A 16,887-nucleotide genomic window follows, 5' to 3' on the forward strand; every position below is an offset into this window, starting at 1 on the left:
CCCTCTAGGGTTGACTGGACTGGCCACGCCCACGATGCCCTGAATGCTGAGCGCAGAGGAAGCAGAGGAGAGTGTTTCCCATTAGCTCCTCCTCCCTCCCCCATCCCTTTAGTTTGGGTTTGTTTCTATTTATTTTGTGGCTGGGTTTGGGCATGGCCTTGGCTGGATGTGAGGCTGCTGCAATGTGGCTCCTTTGGCTCAAGCACCACTTGTCCATCCACATTTGGACCTTGCTGCTCTTGGGGAGCACCTGGCTACCGCTGGCGGCAGGCAGCCCCAAATCTCCCTTTAGGACTTTCCCGGTTACAGACTGGAGCTTGACACACTTGGTGGTCCATAACAAGACTGGGGAGGTCTACGTGGGGGCTGTCAATCGGATCTACAAGCTCTCCAATAACCTCACACTGCTGCGGACCCACGTGACGGGGCCCGTGGAGGACAATGAGAAGTGTTACCCTCCGCCCAGCGTCCAGTCCTGCCCGCACGGGCTGGTTACGACCAACAACGTGAACAAACTGCTGCTGGTGGACTACTCGGGGAATCGGCTGATCGCCTGCGGCAGTGCCTCCCAGGGGATTTGCCAGTTCCTGCGGCTGGACGACCTCTTCAAGTTGGGTGAGCCCCACCACCGCAAGGAGCACTACCTCTCCAGCGTCAACGAGTCGGGCACCATGTCTGGTGTCATCATCGAGGTGCTGAACGGGCAGAACAAGCTCTTCATTGGGACGCCCATTGATGGGAAGTCAGAGTACTTCCCCACTCTGTCCAGCCGCAAGCTGATGGCCAACGAGGAGAACGCGGAGATGTTTGGCTTTGTCTACCAGGATGAGTTTGTCTCCTCGCAGCTCAAAATCCCCTCGGATACACTCTCCAAGTTCCCCACCTTTGACATCTACTACATCTACAGCTTCAGCAGCGAGCAGTTTGTTTACTACCTGACCCTGCAGCTGGACACCCAGCTGACCTCTCCCGACTCCACTGGGGAGCAGTTTTTCACCTCCAAGATCGTCCGCCTCTGTGTGGATGACCCCAAGTTCTACTCCTATGTGGAATTCCCCATTGGCTGCGTGCAGGATGGCATCGAGTACCGGCTGATCCAGGACGCCTACCTGACCAAGCCTGGCAAGGCTTTGGCCAAGTACCTGGGCATCTCAGAGCAGGAGGATATCCTCTTCACCATCTTCTCCCAGGGCCAGAAAAATAGGGTTAAGCCTCCCAAGGAGTCTGTGCTCTGCCTCTTCACGTTGAAGAAGATTAAGGATAAGATCAAGGAGCGCATCCAGTCATGCTACAGAGGGGAAGGGAAACTCTCACTGCCCTGGCTCTTGAATAAGGAGCTGGGCTGCATCAACTCGGTGAGTTCCTGCCTGTCTTTACTCAAGCCAGACTGTTTCTGGTTGCTGGTGGTGTTCTCTAGCTGGACCTTCCCCAGTTATTTGACCTGAGCTGTGTTTTCCCTGTGGATATGGGCAGTGTCAGTGAGCTGGGGCTAGGAGGGTAGAATGGTATGCTCAAGCCTCAGGGCATCTGTTGCAGCTCTTGTGGAGTCCCTTGTAAATGGCATGTGTGGTTTTGTGGGTGTTGTGTCATCTGGGGCTTGGCAGTGGCCAAGCAGAAGGTGTTGGAAGCAGCAGAACGTGCAGGACAGGGAGCACTGACCTGATGGAGGGAGCTGGGGAGGCTGGTGGTCCCAGCAGAAGTCGGTCAGATGTTCAGCATGGAGGGACCACATCTTCTCCATGGGGTTCCGGGAGGGCACAGGGCACTGTCAGTGAGGTGGCTTTTGGGAGTGACCAGTGCAAACTCAACCAGAGATGCAGGAGGTGAGTGCTGCTGTCCTGGAACAGTGATTCCCAACTGAGGGAGCACTCCCCTCTGACCCCAGAGAGGTATTTTCCTGCCTGGTTCTCTCCTAGTGCCTGTGCTCCCTGCTGGTGTCTCAGCTGCTCAGTGTGGGACCTCTGGGTCCTGGTGGGCAGGAGACCTCCCAGCTTGGCTCTTGGGTTTGTTTTCCCATTGAACTGTTACTGTTACTGCATTCTTTTCTGGGCAATGTTACAAACCACTAGTAGCTGGAGGCTACAGCTCCAGGTGATGCAGAGGTCATAGGCTGGATAGTCCCCAAGCAGGGTCAGATGTGGGGCTGGGGCAGGCTTGGGCTGCTGGTGTCTGTGGGAGGGTCTGGTGGAGGTCCTGACCCACCTGCTATCATCCAGCTCCCCCAAGTCCAGCTTGTTGGTGTTCAGCACCCATCAGCAAGCCCTCCAGCCCTGCTCAAGCAGAGCTTTGGGTGCAGGCAGGTGGGCAGGGGGGTCCCTGTGGAGCAGCCCTGCCCTCTCTCCCACCGTCCTCGCCGCTGCGCTGAAGGAGACAGCTAACAGCTGCCTGACAAAGTAAAGGGTTTGCTGTCAAGAGCGCTGGGCTCGCAAATCAGATTTTGGCTTTGAACTAATTCAATTTTGCTGGAAAATGATGAAATCGTTACACGGCTGCCTGTTGGGCCGTGCAGCTGCTGGCTCTGGTGGTGGAGCTGCTCAGAGCTGCCTCCCGCGCTCCGCTCGCCGCTCCCACCGCCCCGGCAGCGCCACGTCCCCCGGGTTGGGGAGGCTGCTCTGCCCCCCTGCACTCCAGGCGTGGGTTTAAACTCTGATGGCCCTAGGATTGCTGCCTGGTGGCCAGGGTACTCCCTGGGTCCTGCAGATATGGCTCTTGTGGGGTGGAAGGATGTGTGCTGTGATGGGGAGGCTCCTGCTTTTGTATGAGTTGGGCTGGGGAGTGACACCTTCCTGCAGGGGAGCCAGGTGGTGTTTTCTGTCCCAGTCCTTTTCCAGCTGCCAGGCAGGTGGGGCAGGACATGACTGGATCATAAGTCAAGCCCTCAGCTCCTTGCTGTGTTGAGCACAGGCCAAACTAGACCACTGGAAGTATGTAGCTTCTTTCTGGCAGGAATTTCTGTGCCCCCCAAAAAATAAACCGACCTCTGGGGTGGGTCATGGCAATCATGGTGGGGTCACCATCTCTTGGTGGTGAGGACTGGCCAGAAAATAAAGGACATGCTATTTTTCTAATTTATAAGAAGGCAAAATATAATTGCTCAATTCAGTAGTTGCTTGGGATTTACACCCCATCCGTATGGAAATGTGCAAGGAGCTCTCTTGCTGTGCTCCTTCATGGCAGTGAGGGGCTGAGGCTGGTCCATGCTGAAGGAGGTTTTGTCAGCACTGCACTCCCAGACCTCAAGCTGTGCAGGGCCAGTGGATATTCATCCCCAGTGCTGCAGGGTAGCTCTGATTCTCCAGAGCTGGTGCTGGAGCTGGCAGGAGAGGCTACCAGGCTTGGCAGATAGCTCAGGAGATGTTAGTGATTGCTCTCCAGTGCTGGTGACTGGAGTGAATTCCTGCTTCCCATTTCTCTCTCTCCCTCCTTCTGGGATCCAGTGATCTGGAAGTGGGAAGGGGAAGGGACCTGGCTCTGTAGGGAGACTCCTCACACTGGTGCACTCAGACCTGAGCATGGACTTCTGAACGCAGCAGAGGCACCTTGTGGAAGCTCCCAGGCCATTTCCCTGTGCCAGCCCCGCTGCCTCAATTGCCCCTGACCCTCTCCAGAGGCGTTGATGCTCCCAGGTTTCACTCAGAGAGGTTTGGTGTTGTGTAGCCAGGCTCTTTTCTTCCCCTGTGCAGGGCTGGGATGCCTTTGTATCTGTACCTGGGGCCAGATGTGCTCAGCACATCTGCCCAGTGCTCCTGTCCCCAAACTGAGGGGAACAAGGACTGGTGTAGCAGGGCTGGGAAAGGGCACTGGGCTGGAGCTGGAGTGTTGCAGCAGCGAGTCATTTAGAGTTCCTGGAGCCCTTGACTCCTGGGCTGGCAGTGTGGGCAGAGCCAGTGCCTGGAGCCAGCAGGATGTGGCATCAGCTTTCCCTGGGCTACCCCGGGGAGAAAATGAGTTTTGACTCCTCAGTAAGGCTTGCTGCCCAGCTTGCTGGCACAGGACAGTGGCTGGTGACAAACTGGCTGAAAGTGGGCCAGGATAAGCCAAATCCTTTCCGGGGCAGCCAGACTAATGCAGGTGGTAACAAACTGTACCACACTCGGATTATTCCTGAGCAGCGATTAGTGCACAAAAAGCCTGGCATCCCAGCCTGGCACTTTGTACCAGCCTCCTGTAACCTCCTCCCTGGCTCTTTGCATCCCTCCACATCCTCCATCACAGCCCCTGGAGGTGTACAGGGGGAATGGGGTGAGCCTATAATGGTGTTAACTGGCGAATTACTGGCTAATTAATAATGCTGAGTGATGCGAGCCTTGTCGTGCTGTCTGCTCCCTCATTGCTTTCGTAAGTGGGCTTGAAGAGAGGCAATGAGACAAGGCATATCAGGAGACACCCGCTCCTGCTCGCTTGGTGCTGTGGGCCTGCTTTCCCTCTCCTTCAGGTCCCTTTCCCCAGGAAATCCGAATTTCCTGACCCTGTTTTGGGGAGGAAAAAATAGTGCTGGGACAGAGAAGACTGCTGTGCTGTGCAGATAGCTGCCCTGGGGTGTGTGAGCCAGGGCCAGCTGAGAGGGGTGTCGAAGAAAAGCATGGAAATAAAAGCAAAACATAAAAATAATTTTAAAAAAAGGCCCAAACCCCTAGAATGAACACTGCAGCCCCCTTTGCAATAGGCTCAAGGCTGTGGTCCTGCAAAAACCCATGCAAATGTGAGAGTGGGCAGATCCCAGTGTCTCCTGCAGATCCCAGTGTCTCCTGCTAATCCCAGTGTCTCCTGCAGATCCCAGCATCCGCAGGCTCAAACGCTGCAAGGTCACTGGCCCCCACGGGCCGTGGTGTGTGTCTGTCCCTGCCAGCACCGGCTGGGGCACAGCTGTCCCCTCTGTCCATCCTGCCCTCTGTCCCTCTGCCCGCATCTGCCAGGGATGTCGGTGTGTTCCATAACCCCGGCGCTGCCGCCCTTGGCCCGACCTCTGTGCCGCCTGCGCTTCCCTAACGAGGCAGTTTGCTGTTAATGAGCTAATTGTCGGCGTAATTATTTATCGAGGTGGTGTCGGCATGGCGGCGGCGGGAGTTCCTCGGTCCCGGAGCGCAGCTGTATTTGTCATTTCCCAGAGAGTATGTTGAGACAAAGCAGAGAGCAGTAAACACCATAAACATCTCTCCTCTTGCATATTCAGCAGCCGTGGGGTTGGGGAAGCTGCAGATTGAGCTCAGAGAGAGCAGAACCTGCACCCAGGGGTGCCAGGGCTTGAATGCCTTTGTGGCATTGCCCTGAACCCTTCTGCTGCTGCAGATGGCTGGGTGGAAGGTGCTGGGGTTTATTTGGGCTGTGGGGGACAGAATCTTTTCCCCAGCAAGGCAGCTAAGAAATCCCAGGTATTTGGATGGGAGCTGTGTGTTGGCTGGAGCATTGCTCACATCTCACTCTGTGATTAGGAAGATAATTTTCTAGGATCTGCTGTTTTAAAATTCCTAGTCTCATAATGCAGAGGATGCTTAGTATGTGTGTTGGCCAGTTCTCCTATCCTCCAGGATAGGAGAGGGCAAGGCTGGCATTCAGAGGATGAGTGGAGAGGTTGTGATTTCCCTCCCCTCTTCTTCTTACGGTTGCAGAGACATGCAGTGCCCCATGTTCCTGTTTTGGGGATCCCCACGTCTGTTATGACTGGCTGTAAGAGTTCCCCTAGCTCAGGGAAGGATGAGCAACAGTCAGGAAGGGAAGGGAGTTGATCTTTGTACATTAACTCAACACCCAAAAGCAGAAGTTAGACTAACTGAGGGGACAGCCCAGCATCCCCAGAGTGCCTGGTGGGCTGAGTGTGACTGGTCCTTCCCTTTTGGAAGGCTGGCACAGCATTGAGTTTTTGCTGCATCAGGGATTGGCACCAGTGGCCCTGGAGCTGGAGTGGTGGCACAGTGAGGAGGGTGAGCAGCCTTGCCATGGCTGTGGTATGCTGATGCCATTGAAGCTGCAAATGTATTGTGCTGGGGCATAGAAAAGTGGTGTGTTTTCACCCCTCCACATGGGTGTCTGTTGGTGGGAGCTGGTCTGGGCTCATCCTTGCTTCTCAGGCAGTGGGAATTACAGAGCTCTGTACTGCCCTTGCGTACGTGGAGCTTGGGAGCTCGGCATTTTCCCATATGCTCTGTGCACATGCGGTATGGATTTAAAACCCCTTGGGGACTGGCATGCATTTGGAGCCTGCTGCTTGCCAAAAAACCTCTCTCCCCTTTAAATTCAAAATTATATAAGGAGCCTTGTGAAGCGGAAGAATCCCGTGACCGGAGCAGGCTGTCTCCCTGTCAGCCGTGCCTGCCTTGCCACTTTCCCCTCCTGCATCCAGGCTCGCTGCCACCCCTGGGGATTTGGCAAAACCCTTCACTGCCTGGGACAGAGCGGGGATTTTGCTGGTGCTGTGTGACCACGTGAGGCTGTTGCCTCATGTGGGAACACTGGGAGGCCCATGTGCCCCCCAGGCCAGACAGCTGTGGCCAGGGTCTGTTGTTCTGCTCAGCAGGTCAGGGTGAGGATGCTCGAGGTAGGGGTGAATGCTGTGGATCTGGTTCTGGTCCCACTCCCCTGCCTGCATCTCAGCTTTCACAGAGGGCATCCCTTTGTCTTTGCCTTGCCCATCATCACACAGTCCTTGAAGGAAGTCCCTGCTGTCATGGCTGTGAGAGTGGACAGAGGCCACTGCAGCCCTGCTTCTGCCTTTCCCCAGGCAGAGGGAAAGCTTGCAAAAAGCTTCTCCCATATCTGTGGGCTCGAGCTGAACTGAGGAGGCAGCTGGCTGAGCCAGCCGCCTTGTCTGGGGCAGGGCAGCATGGAAAAAATGTGGGGATTTCCCGAAGACGTTCCTGCGGGAGGAGGAACAGGGCTGGCAGGTGGGTAGTGTGTTTGCTGGAGGCTCTGCTATGTGAAGTGAAGCTCTTCCAGGAGTCCTGACTTGTTTGCCTTGGCATGGCCTTGTCTGGGAAGTGTTTTTTCTTTGGGGGAAGGCTGGGGTGCAGGATTCAGCCGCTCCTGCCTCGCTGCCAGGCTGTTTTTTTTTTTTTTGAAGCTAGTGCTGGGATGTGGAGGAGAGGAATGTGTGCGTGTTGGGGAGCTTGTGCTGGCATCCCATGTGTCTGAGATGGCACTGGCAGGGATGGAGGGGCGAGCAGGGATGCTCCACTGGCTCCTGCTGTGTTTGTAAGTGCTGCGCTGTAGGGTGCAGAGGACAGAGAGCCTTGGTCTGCAGTCTGTTCAAATGCAGAGAGGGCCTGCGTGCAGTGCATCTGTCCCAAGTGCCTTACATCAGTGTGCAGGGAATGTTAGGGAAATGACAACTCATGCTTTCCCTTGGCTGGTGAGGTGGGATGGCTGCAGCAGGAGGCTGCCAAAGGTGCTGTAGCTGTGGGGTGATGGTAGATGGCTGATTGCCATCTGCGAGGTCCAGCGTGTTGAGGCATTGGCAAAAAGCTCATCTCTCCTCTGCTTTCTTCCAACAGCCGCTGCAGATCGACGACAATTTCTGTGGCCAGGATTTTAACCAGCCACTGGGAGGGACTGTCACCATCGAGGGGACCCCGCTGTTTGTGGATAAGGAGGACGGGATGACCTCGGTGGCTGCCTATGACTACAGAGGACAAACCGTGGTCTTTGCGGGCACGCGGAGCGGGAGGATCAAGAAGGTAGGAGAGCCCTCAGTGACACTGATGGGGAAGGATGACCCTGCCTGACTGGCCTTTTGTGGGGTACTGGTTGGGCTGGGCCTCCATAACAGAGTGCCTTGATATATTTGGGGTAATGTGCAAAGGGGCAATTTCCCCTTGCTTCTCTCTGTCAACTGAACTCACAAAACCTCTGCCCTTTGGAAGGGTTGTGACATAAGGAAGATGAGTCCTCGCTGATGGTTGTTCAGAGCCCATCCTGTCATGTCTCGGGGACAGATGGGCTTGCCCTGGGGCTGCCACGAGGCAGGCTCTGTCCATCCGGATCCTCTGTCCATCTGGCCTCGTCACTGACCTGGGCAGGGTGGGCAGAGGTGGGTGCTGATGGCTCCAGCCTGGCGAGGGGGAGCCTTCACTTCCTGTACCCTGCCTCACAAAAGGCTGCTTGTCGGTGGCAATTAGCAAATAGCTCCATGCGTGCCTTTCTCTGCCTGCATCTCCACAGGGCACGGATTTCCTGTTATCATAACATCATGCCTATAATTACAGCTGTACATGCCCTGTGTAAACATAGCTTCCATTAACACATCCTCAGCCAGGGAGAGGCCATGTGGAGGTCCTGGTAGGGTCCCTGCTATGGACCAGAGCTTGGCTGGGGGGTTTGGCCCATGTCTCTGTGACTTGTAAGGTGCTTCAGCACTCTGTTTTGGGCACAGCAATTTTCATTTTTGCTACATCTCCTTGACCTGTGCAGCCAGGGTGCCCTGCAGGAGGCAGGGTGGTTTCCCTGGCAGGAATCTGGAGCAGGATGCTGTTGTGTAGTCCCCATATATCCTACTTGCTCTGCCCCCGTTATCCCACGACCCCTGACAGACCTGCCTGTGCCTCTCTCAATTAGCAGAGTTTTTGGGGCATGGGCAGCACACGTTGGGGTTTGGGGCATGATGGTGGGGTCCTCTCTAGCCCCACACCTTCTACTTGTCTTTCTGCAGTCTTTGGAGGGTGCACAGCAGCAGCAGGGCTGTCGGGATGGAGGCAGCTCGTCCTCCCTTCCGGATCAATGAGGGATCCAGAGGGACTGGTGTCATGTTGCTGCAGGCTTCTCCTGCCGCTGGGCTCCAGATGGGAGCTTTTAGGTGGTGATGGGAAGGGAGGAGCATGTGGGAAGAGGGTTCAAAAAGCCACAGGGACAGTGTTACACCTCTAGTTCCTCAGTTACCTAGAGGGGCTGGTGGTTGGTTTTTAGATGGCAAATTGGCTTTTTCTTCTGCCTCCTTTTTTTCAGTTTTCCCCTGGTCTTTGCACCTTCAGAGCCATTTGGAAAGAGTCAACTATTGTGGGTGCCTGGTTGGTGTGTGGGCTGCATGCTGCAGCCAGGACTGCAGCTAGCACTTGATGCCCAGGTGTGGTTTGAGTGTCCTTCCTCCCTCCCTGCAGGGCTTTCTCAAGCTTTGTTTTTCCTAGTTCTGAACCTGGTGCCCCAAAGACCTGGTGCGGCTCTCTGGCCCTGCAGGGCATGAGGACATGGAGCTGATGAGACTCAAGAGATGGGTCTCATCCTGTCTCGGTGCTGGAATGCTGGGTAGCTTTTACAGGCTTATCCTTCCTGGAGCCCCCAGATGCCCTGGTGTTGCAGAGCTCTCTAATGGCAGCATGGGAGCACTTTGCAGGCTCCAAGCCCTGCACCACGAGGTGCTCTCCTTGTCCCTGCAGTGACCTTGAGGGGGGCAGCCCAGCCCTCCTGCGGCAGGGGCTGCCTGGCTGCCCGGCAAAGCGCTGCCTCAGCAGCTACCTGATCCTGCTGCCTGGCTGCCAGGGCTGAGGCAGGGGAGGGCCAGGAGGGGCTGCTGACCTGTCTTTGATGGAACCAGTGTGTCCCCGGCCAGCGGATGCGATACCTGGCAAGGGTTCAGCGGAGTGTAGCCAAGGTGGCTCCTCCAGGCAGAGAGGATGTGTGTGGGAGGGTGCAACCTTCAGCAGTGGTTGCAGTCCCTCTGCTTTTAAGCTGCTGGTGTTTCCCACTGTCCCCTTGGCAAACACCCACACTAGGCTTGGTGCAGCCTGCTGTCCCCCCCTGCCCTTTCCAGAAGCTCTGGCATCTCCTCTGGGAGAGGAAGGGCTGCACCGACAGCTGGGGGCCTCCCTCCCCACCCCCAGGAGCCCTGTAATGGATGCTGCTCTGCTGAGGGGCACTGATCTCGCCATCTGGGCTGGGGTAAGGTCAGGCCAGAGTCACTGCCGCGTCTGGCTTTTCCTTGGATGGCAGCTCCCATGCCCAGCATTTGTCCAGACTGTTGCGTGCAGACAGAGCCTCCCTTTGTCCCCCCAAAAAGCCACGCGAGTCTGTGGCTGCCCTGCAGCCTCTCCCCAGCCCTGCCACCAACAGTTGCCGTCAGGAGGGCAGGGTGCTGGGCAGCACCTGCTGCCACCACAGCTGCAGGGGGACCCCGACTTTGGGGGGGGCTGGAAGGATCTTGCAGGCAATGTCAGATTTGCAAAACTGCCTGTGGGACAGGGGCTGTGGGCTGGGATGTGGAGGCTCCGGGGGGATGGAGATCACAACCCCTGGGGTGCTGAGTGAGTTGCAGCAGCAGAACCCGTGGCAGCCCAGTCGCAGCTTGTCCTGCAGCATTGTAAGGCAGGCGGTTATCTTTGGCTGATCCCAAGTTATGTGGAGAGGCCAGGCTTGGAAAGCCCTTGGTCCCACGTGCTCGCTGTCCTCTGTGCCAGCAGTCATGGGACTGGGGCACTCGGGGAATTCCAGCCATGCCCAGGTGAACAATGCAGGGATGGGTTCCAACACTGCTGGAGCTGGCACTGAACCACTTCCTCTGTACTTCTGAGCTGGCACGGCAGGGACCTGGCCTTGCACCCTATAGTCTGACAATGCAGTGGATGGGAAAGTGACATGGGGACGTGAGCTATGAGCATGCTGCAGCAGGAATATCAGGGGATGTTTTTGAAAGGGAAATGAAGCTTGCGTCCTAATGCTTGGGTTTTTCCTGGAAACCACCTGTCCTCAATTGGCAGTGCTTTTATTGGGCAGTTATGATTTTCCCAGGTTGTGTTTTCTATTTTTTGGGTGGATAGGAAGCTGTGTGTATGATTGCAATGGGAGCGCTCAGTCATGTGCTGGAAAGGCACGTTTGACACTGCACCAATGTCAGCTCTTGAGCTGTGTATGCCAAAGACTTGATTTTGGGTGTGCTTGAGGTGTTGTATGGAGAGAGGGAAGAAGAGTGATACTGAAGGGGGTGTGCTAAAGGTGGTGCAACCCCCTCCCAGTATCTGCACCGTGCTGGGCTGGCGGCTGGAAGCTGGAGCAGGGGGACATTCTGGGAGGTGCAGTGCAGACCCGGCTGTCCCCCTTCACTGCCATCTGCTCCTCGTTATGCAAACACGGCACTGCCCTGGGGCTCTGCTGAGCTCAGTGCAGCCCTCGTGGGTTGACCCAGTTTTGGGTGCTCTCTGGCTATTTTTGGGGGGATGAGCTGAGTTCCTCTCTCAGCACAGCCGGTGGCTCCCTGCCCACAGCTGTCCCTGGCTGCTGTGGAGCAGGGAGGCTGTGAGCTGTGCCTCCTGCCACAGCCCTACAGGGATACCCAGCACCAGTGGGCATCCAGGCACTGGAGATCCCTAAGGCAGGTGTGGTTACTGGACAGTGCAGCCAGTGCATCCCAGCCAGGACAGCACTGGACTACACATCCCTCACAGCCAGCTGAGGTCTCATTTTTTGAGGATTATCTCTCTCCCCCATCACCACTGCAATCCCTGTAGCTCCTGTTCTGTCCTGGAACTGGCTGGCCTTGGGCATGAACACATCGTGTCTCCCTTGGGAATCTGCTCCCCCCCTGGGGCTTGCGCTTGCCACGTCTTGTTTATTCTCTCCCACAGAAAGCACAGCTGAACTGGGCCTATGTCTGGCTGCTTTGATTTCACTTCTTTGATAATAATAATAGTAATACTAATAAGAAACTCTTCACACTAAGTGGGTTATCCCCATTCCTAACAGTAGGACATGGTGCTTCTCTCCTGGTCTGTAGAGGGTTGAGGGGCAACCCCTGCAGCTCCCTGTCCTGTGGGCAGGGAGATGATGGTGCTTTGGGGGAGCAAATTTGGCAGCCTGTGGAATTCTCTAAAGCCCCTTTAGTTCTCTAAAAGCTTTGGATTAAGGATACCTCAGTGTATTCACAACCCTTGGTGTGTCTGGACAGAAAATAGGTGCTGTGGGGGGAGGGAGTTGCTGACCAGGGCCTTTTTGGGATTTCCCTGCTGCCTGCTGGCTCCCTTCTATCACAAAAGCCCCCTGTGTTGGCGTCCTGGGTGTGATGCATGACCTGATCGTGGTCCACGTGAGCTGGGAGAAGAAGCCATCAGGCTCCCTGCCCACCCTGTCCCTGTCCCCACAGATCCTTTCGCATCACCCTCTGCTTGGTGCTCAGGGTAAGCAGCTCTGGCTGAAAAGGGGCCCTTTGTGTCTCGCGCGTGAAATCCGGCCCGGAGTGCGCGGGAAGGCTTGGCCCGCCTCGTGACCCTGCTGCTGGCTCCCCTGCTTACTGCCTGTGCCTTGCCTGGCTTCTCTTTTGGGGTGTGTGTGGGGGGACACAGGGCAGGTTTGGGGCATGAACTCTGCCCTGGCGGTGTCAGCCGGTGACCCTTGAGGACTCCCCAGGCATCGCCCCCTGCGCAGCCCCTGGAAATGCTCTCCTGCCATGCTGCTGCCTCTTCCCAGCTGGCTGCCCGGCACAAGGGCCTTTTGTTCCTCCTGCCTCTTCCCTCTGCCCTCTCCTGCTCCATCCCCACCCTCTGGAGACCCACAGCCCCCTCCCCACACGCTCACAGCCCCCGTGGGCGCCGGCGCTCAGCCCCGTGAGGGAGACGCGCTCCTCGGAGCATGCGCCCACGCCTCTCCCCAATCAATGGCAATAATTTTATTGGCATGACAAGGTAGCCGACGGTTGCCAAAGTGAATCCATCAAATACCTCTTGGCGGCTCCCCGCCCCCTCGAGAGCTCTCGCTGGAGTCGTTAAGCTGTTTTAATCAAGGTGGAGGCTGGAGAGCAGGCGTGTTAAGTGGATGGGGTGGTGGGGAGGGGGCGGCGGAGCCTTCCCGTATCCCCTTGCTCGTGGCAGGGAGCGCTCGGCATCGCCCCATTGCTGCTCAGCAGGAAGGGGCCCCGCTCGCCGGCGCTGGGCTTTGTTGCGCCGCCCGGCTCTGAACAGGATGTCTCATTGTTGGAGGAAACAATTAGAAATTCATCGTGAACCGCTGGCCTCTGGGATCTGACGGGGCGGCGAGGCCGTGGCTCCAGGCAGCTGCCAGCTTCGTCCTGGGGTGACTCCTGGAGGGGAATGCCGCTGGGGTTCCTGCTCCTGCCTCGTGCAGGATGGATGGGGATGAACATTTCCAGGCTCCTGGCATCCAAGGGATGCTCCAGCATCCTCATACAGCCTTGGGAAAGGAGAGGAGATGTCAGGGGACTCACTCCCCTCAAAGTCCGCTCCCCCCACCCTCCGTGCCCCCAGGCTTTTTGACTCACAAGCCACAACTCTCTCTCCTCTTTCCCCCCCATCTGCTCCGCTCTCAGTGCGAAGCCGGCAGGTGAGCGAGGCCTGGGAGCCTGGCTCCTGGCCAGCCGGGAGGCAGCAGCAGCAGCAGCCAGCCCTCCTGCAACCTTCGCTGCCGAAAGCGCTGACGGTGCAGTCTCGCCTCTGCCTGGCGCCGGGCAGCCGTGTGCCTCGCCCCCATCCATCAGCCCGCTCCCCAGCCCGAGCCTGCTGCCCTTCACCCGCGTCAGGCAAGGTGACTTTTGGGCAGCAGGGCTTTGTGAAAGCCGGAGGAGGCTCAGGGGTGGAGGTGGACCACAAAGACTGTCTTCCAAAGGGCCACTGGGTGTAAACCTGGCTTCTGTAATCGCTCTGCGAAGGGGTTTGGGGGCAAAACGCTGCTTGGCAGCCCCTCGGGAGGAGTCAGTGCTGCCCTGCTGGGTGTGCTCAGGAGCTGGCAGGTGCCAGCCAAACAGGGCAGCATCACCTTCACAGCTGGTCCCTGCAGACCATCCTGTGCCCTGGCAGGGGCTGCCGCCCTGGAAGTATTGTGGAAATAAGGCTGGGAAAGGACAAAGCAAGAGCCTGTGGGGATTTGTGACTGTGTGCCTCGCTGGTTCTGCCTCTGTTGTTGCAGGGCTGTGTGGCCATGGCTTTGCAGTGCTGGGAGAGCAAAGCACATGAGTGATCTTTGGGGTCATTGATAGGGATGCTGAGCTCCCATAAACGTTTGGGTCACACTCATTGGGGGCTGTTATTAGGAAGAAGGGAGTGTTGTCTGGCTGGGAGCATGCAGTGCCAGCAGTGAGCAGTGGGTTTTCCCTCCTAGCTGGTTGGTTTGGTCGCTGAAGTGTGAAGCTGCTGAGCATTTTCTTCTGCACCTCTCTGCTGCTGAACGCAGGGCTGTGGCCCCTGTCTGTGACCTCTATTCTGCTGGGAAGAGCGGGAGCACGACTCTTGCTTTGGACTGTGCCTCCTGCTGGGGACCTCTGTGGTGGCCCCAGTGGGACAGGGCAGGGAGAAAAGCCACCCCATTAAAATGGAAATGAGCTGGGAGGGCCCAGCTCTGTTGGATCCCTCCTGTTAGAGCCATTGTGCCTATTCACTGGCTAACTTTCACAAACACTGACTAATTTTGGTTTTTCAGGTGGGAGAATGGCCCCTACCTCCCACCAAAGGCAGCAAGGATGGTTTGGCTCATCAGGAAGGCAGAGGTTTGGGAGGCAGGGACTGTGCCTGGTGTGAAGGGGCAGTGCTGGTGTCTGCTTCGCCTTTGTGCAGGCCCATTAACCCAGATTTAATGGTGCCTGAGGAATTTGCCCTCAGCCCCCGGCCTGCTGGAGGAGGGAGGACGTGTACTTATCAGGAACTCAGGCAGCTCCAGTGTTGTCTGGGTCTCTGCGTGTTCCAGCCCTGCCCCAGGTAGAGACATGCCTGCAGGGAAGGTCAGACATCCCCATGAGCTGACCTTCCTGCTTTTGCCTTCTGGGCTGGGAGAAAATCCATCACAGATCGAGAGCAAGGTGGAGGTGTGGTGTGGCACTTGGGGATGCAGGATGTGGACTCCAGCTGCCCCTTAGTGGCTGCTGGATCCTGTAATCCATCTCTGAGACTTTGATACATGGGTGGTCATTTGTCTCCAAGTCCAGGTGGGGATGGTGTCAGTCCCAGGCTGCTTGGAAGAGCTGCTGTTGGGTCTCTTGTCCTCTGCCCTGGTTAATTAATTACAGGCTTTCCTGAAGTGGAACAGGAGAAAGGATGCTAATGGCAGGCTGGTGCTGATGGGGAAGGCAGCAGAAAGGTGCCCCATGGGGTTGGCATTGTGGGGAGAAGTAGGAACAGAGGAGCTGGGGTGGGTGCTGGGTAGTGGTGAGGGTGCAGACCCCGGGGACAACGTCCCTGTTTCTCTCTGGTTCTTTCCCTGGATGACCTGTGCTACCAGAGCTGATCCTGGCACCTCCCTGCTCTTTGTGTACCCACGGACCAGCTGCCAGCACGAAACCTCCCCGTGGCAGTGAGAGCGATTGTCTACATGGGAAGCAAGTGGGAAAGTTTTATTTAATGGATGCTTAGTTCTTTTAATGCCATTTAGCAGCTGGAGAGAAGGAAGAGAGGCAGTGCTGTGTGACAAGGCAGCTCTCTGCAGACGGAGAATGGGCTGAAGTAGTGGGGAGCATCCCTACAGTCTGGCAGAGAAAGGCAGGATAATGTAATAGTGCTTTAATTTGTCCACGCTTTGTGCTCTTGAGGGCAGCATCGTTTGGTAGCTTTGTGCTGGGACAGATCTGGCATGACTGGGGTGCTCAGTCCTGGAATGCAAGGAGAGGGATGTAAGGAAGGGTTCTGCTGGTAGGGCAGGTGCTGGGGGAAGCAGCTCCCTCCCACAATAATCCCTGTATGGGCAAAGGAAACAACGCTGGCCTGAAAAAAGCCGGCATGGTTTTTATTAGCTACAACCCTAATGATGAATTTTGGATTGCTCTCCTGCGTGGATAAAAATTACCAGTCCTTGAATGAAGGGGAAATAAAAAAGTCTTTCTGACCTTGAAGCTGTTCGTTCACTTGTCTTCATTTCATTCCCCTTGGCTGGGGATGCAGGTCAGTTTTGGGTGCTATTTATAGTCCGCTTCATTTGGTGGTTTTCTTTACAAAGCGAAAGGTTGTCACCTTTGTTTCTGATACTGCAGAGAGGAGCTGCTCTAGGGAAAAAAAAGAATAAATGAGAAATTTCTCAGAGTGTTCCTGCATGTGGCAAAGCTTTGTAATCTGGAAAGATCAAAAAGCCCTAGACTGCCAACCTGAGCTCTTTTTGTGGAGGTGGCCAGGGTCCATGGTGCCTTGAGAGATAGGGGGTGATGCTTTTCCGTGCTGGCCAGTGGCTGCTGGGGCTGATCAGAACCTTTATTTGCACCAAAACAGAGATAGTTTCCCTTTCCAGGCAGCTTGGCTCATGTCTCCACATCTGGCATGGTTGGCTTTTGTTGAAACAACATGTGGGCTTGATTCTTCCCTTCTCCCACCCCCATGAAGGAAGCTGTGGCTCTGTTGTCCATCTTCACTGGAGCCACATGTCCACAGGAGCCCAACTGCTGAAGTTGAATCCCCTGCCTGTGCCTGCATCGCCTCCTCCAGCCCTGCCCCTGACAGACAGACTCGTTGAAACAACAAATGTTGCCATAATTTAATTTTCAGGCAAACAATAGTCCGGGGACAATGTTAAATTCATGAAACTGGCTTAATGCGATGACATTTAATGAAGCAATTTGTGCACTAGCGTGGCTGTGCGTGGCTCTGGAGTAGTGGGGATGCTGCTCCACCCTGCTGGGCACTCCCTCTTTGGGAATAGGCTGGGAAAGGTTGGTGCTGCAGGGTAAAAGAGGGGGGTTGTCCCGCTGCTCTCCAGGCTGCCTGCGCTCCTGCGGTGCAGCTTTCCCGTGCTGCTCCCTGATGCTGCTGCAGTGTGGGCTGGGAGCTGGTGGGTTCAAGCTCCGTGGTTTGGCTTGAAGAGAGGGGTTGATGAGAATGTTTTTGAGCAGGAGGGGACTTGTCCTCTGCAGCCTCTGCTTTCCTTGGACTTTTCCTCCCTGTGTCTGGAGCCCTGGAAAGGTTTTTACCCCCCTCTGCCACCTCCTTAGTAGCCCAGATCGAAGCCTCAAACCCTGCAGCACCCCATCTCCCGTGCATGCAGTGC

General features: G+C 56.2%; 1 protein-coding gene across 1 annotated transcript in view; it reads left to right on the plus strand.

The window, feature by feature from the left end:
• Positions 1-16,887, plus strand: part of PLXNA1 (plexin A1) — a 115,034-nt gene that overhangs the window by 13,737 nt on the left and 84,410 nt on the right. The window contains exons 2-3 of the mRNA XM_039734184.1: positions 9-1,355; positions 7,488-7,670. Coding sequence (XP_039590118.1) covers positions 153-1,355; positions 7,488-7,670 — 1,386 coding nt within the window. The 5' untranslated portion in view covers positions 9-152. The remainder of the gene's footprint in view (positions 1-8; positions 1,356-7,487; positions 7,671-16,887) is intronic.

This window comes from Passer montanus, unplaced genomic scaffold (genome assembly GCF_014805655.1).
Source record: "Passer montanus isolate IOZ18808 unplaced genomic scaffold, ASM1480565v1 scaffold9, whole genome shotgun sequence".
In the NCBI taxonomy this organism is placed as follows: domain Eukaryota; kingdom Metazoa; phylum Chordata; class Aves; order Passeriformes; family Passeridae; genus Passer; species Passer montanus.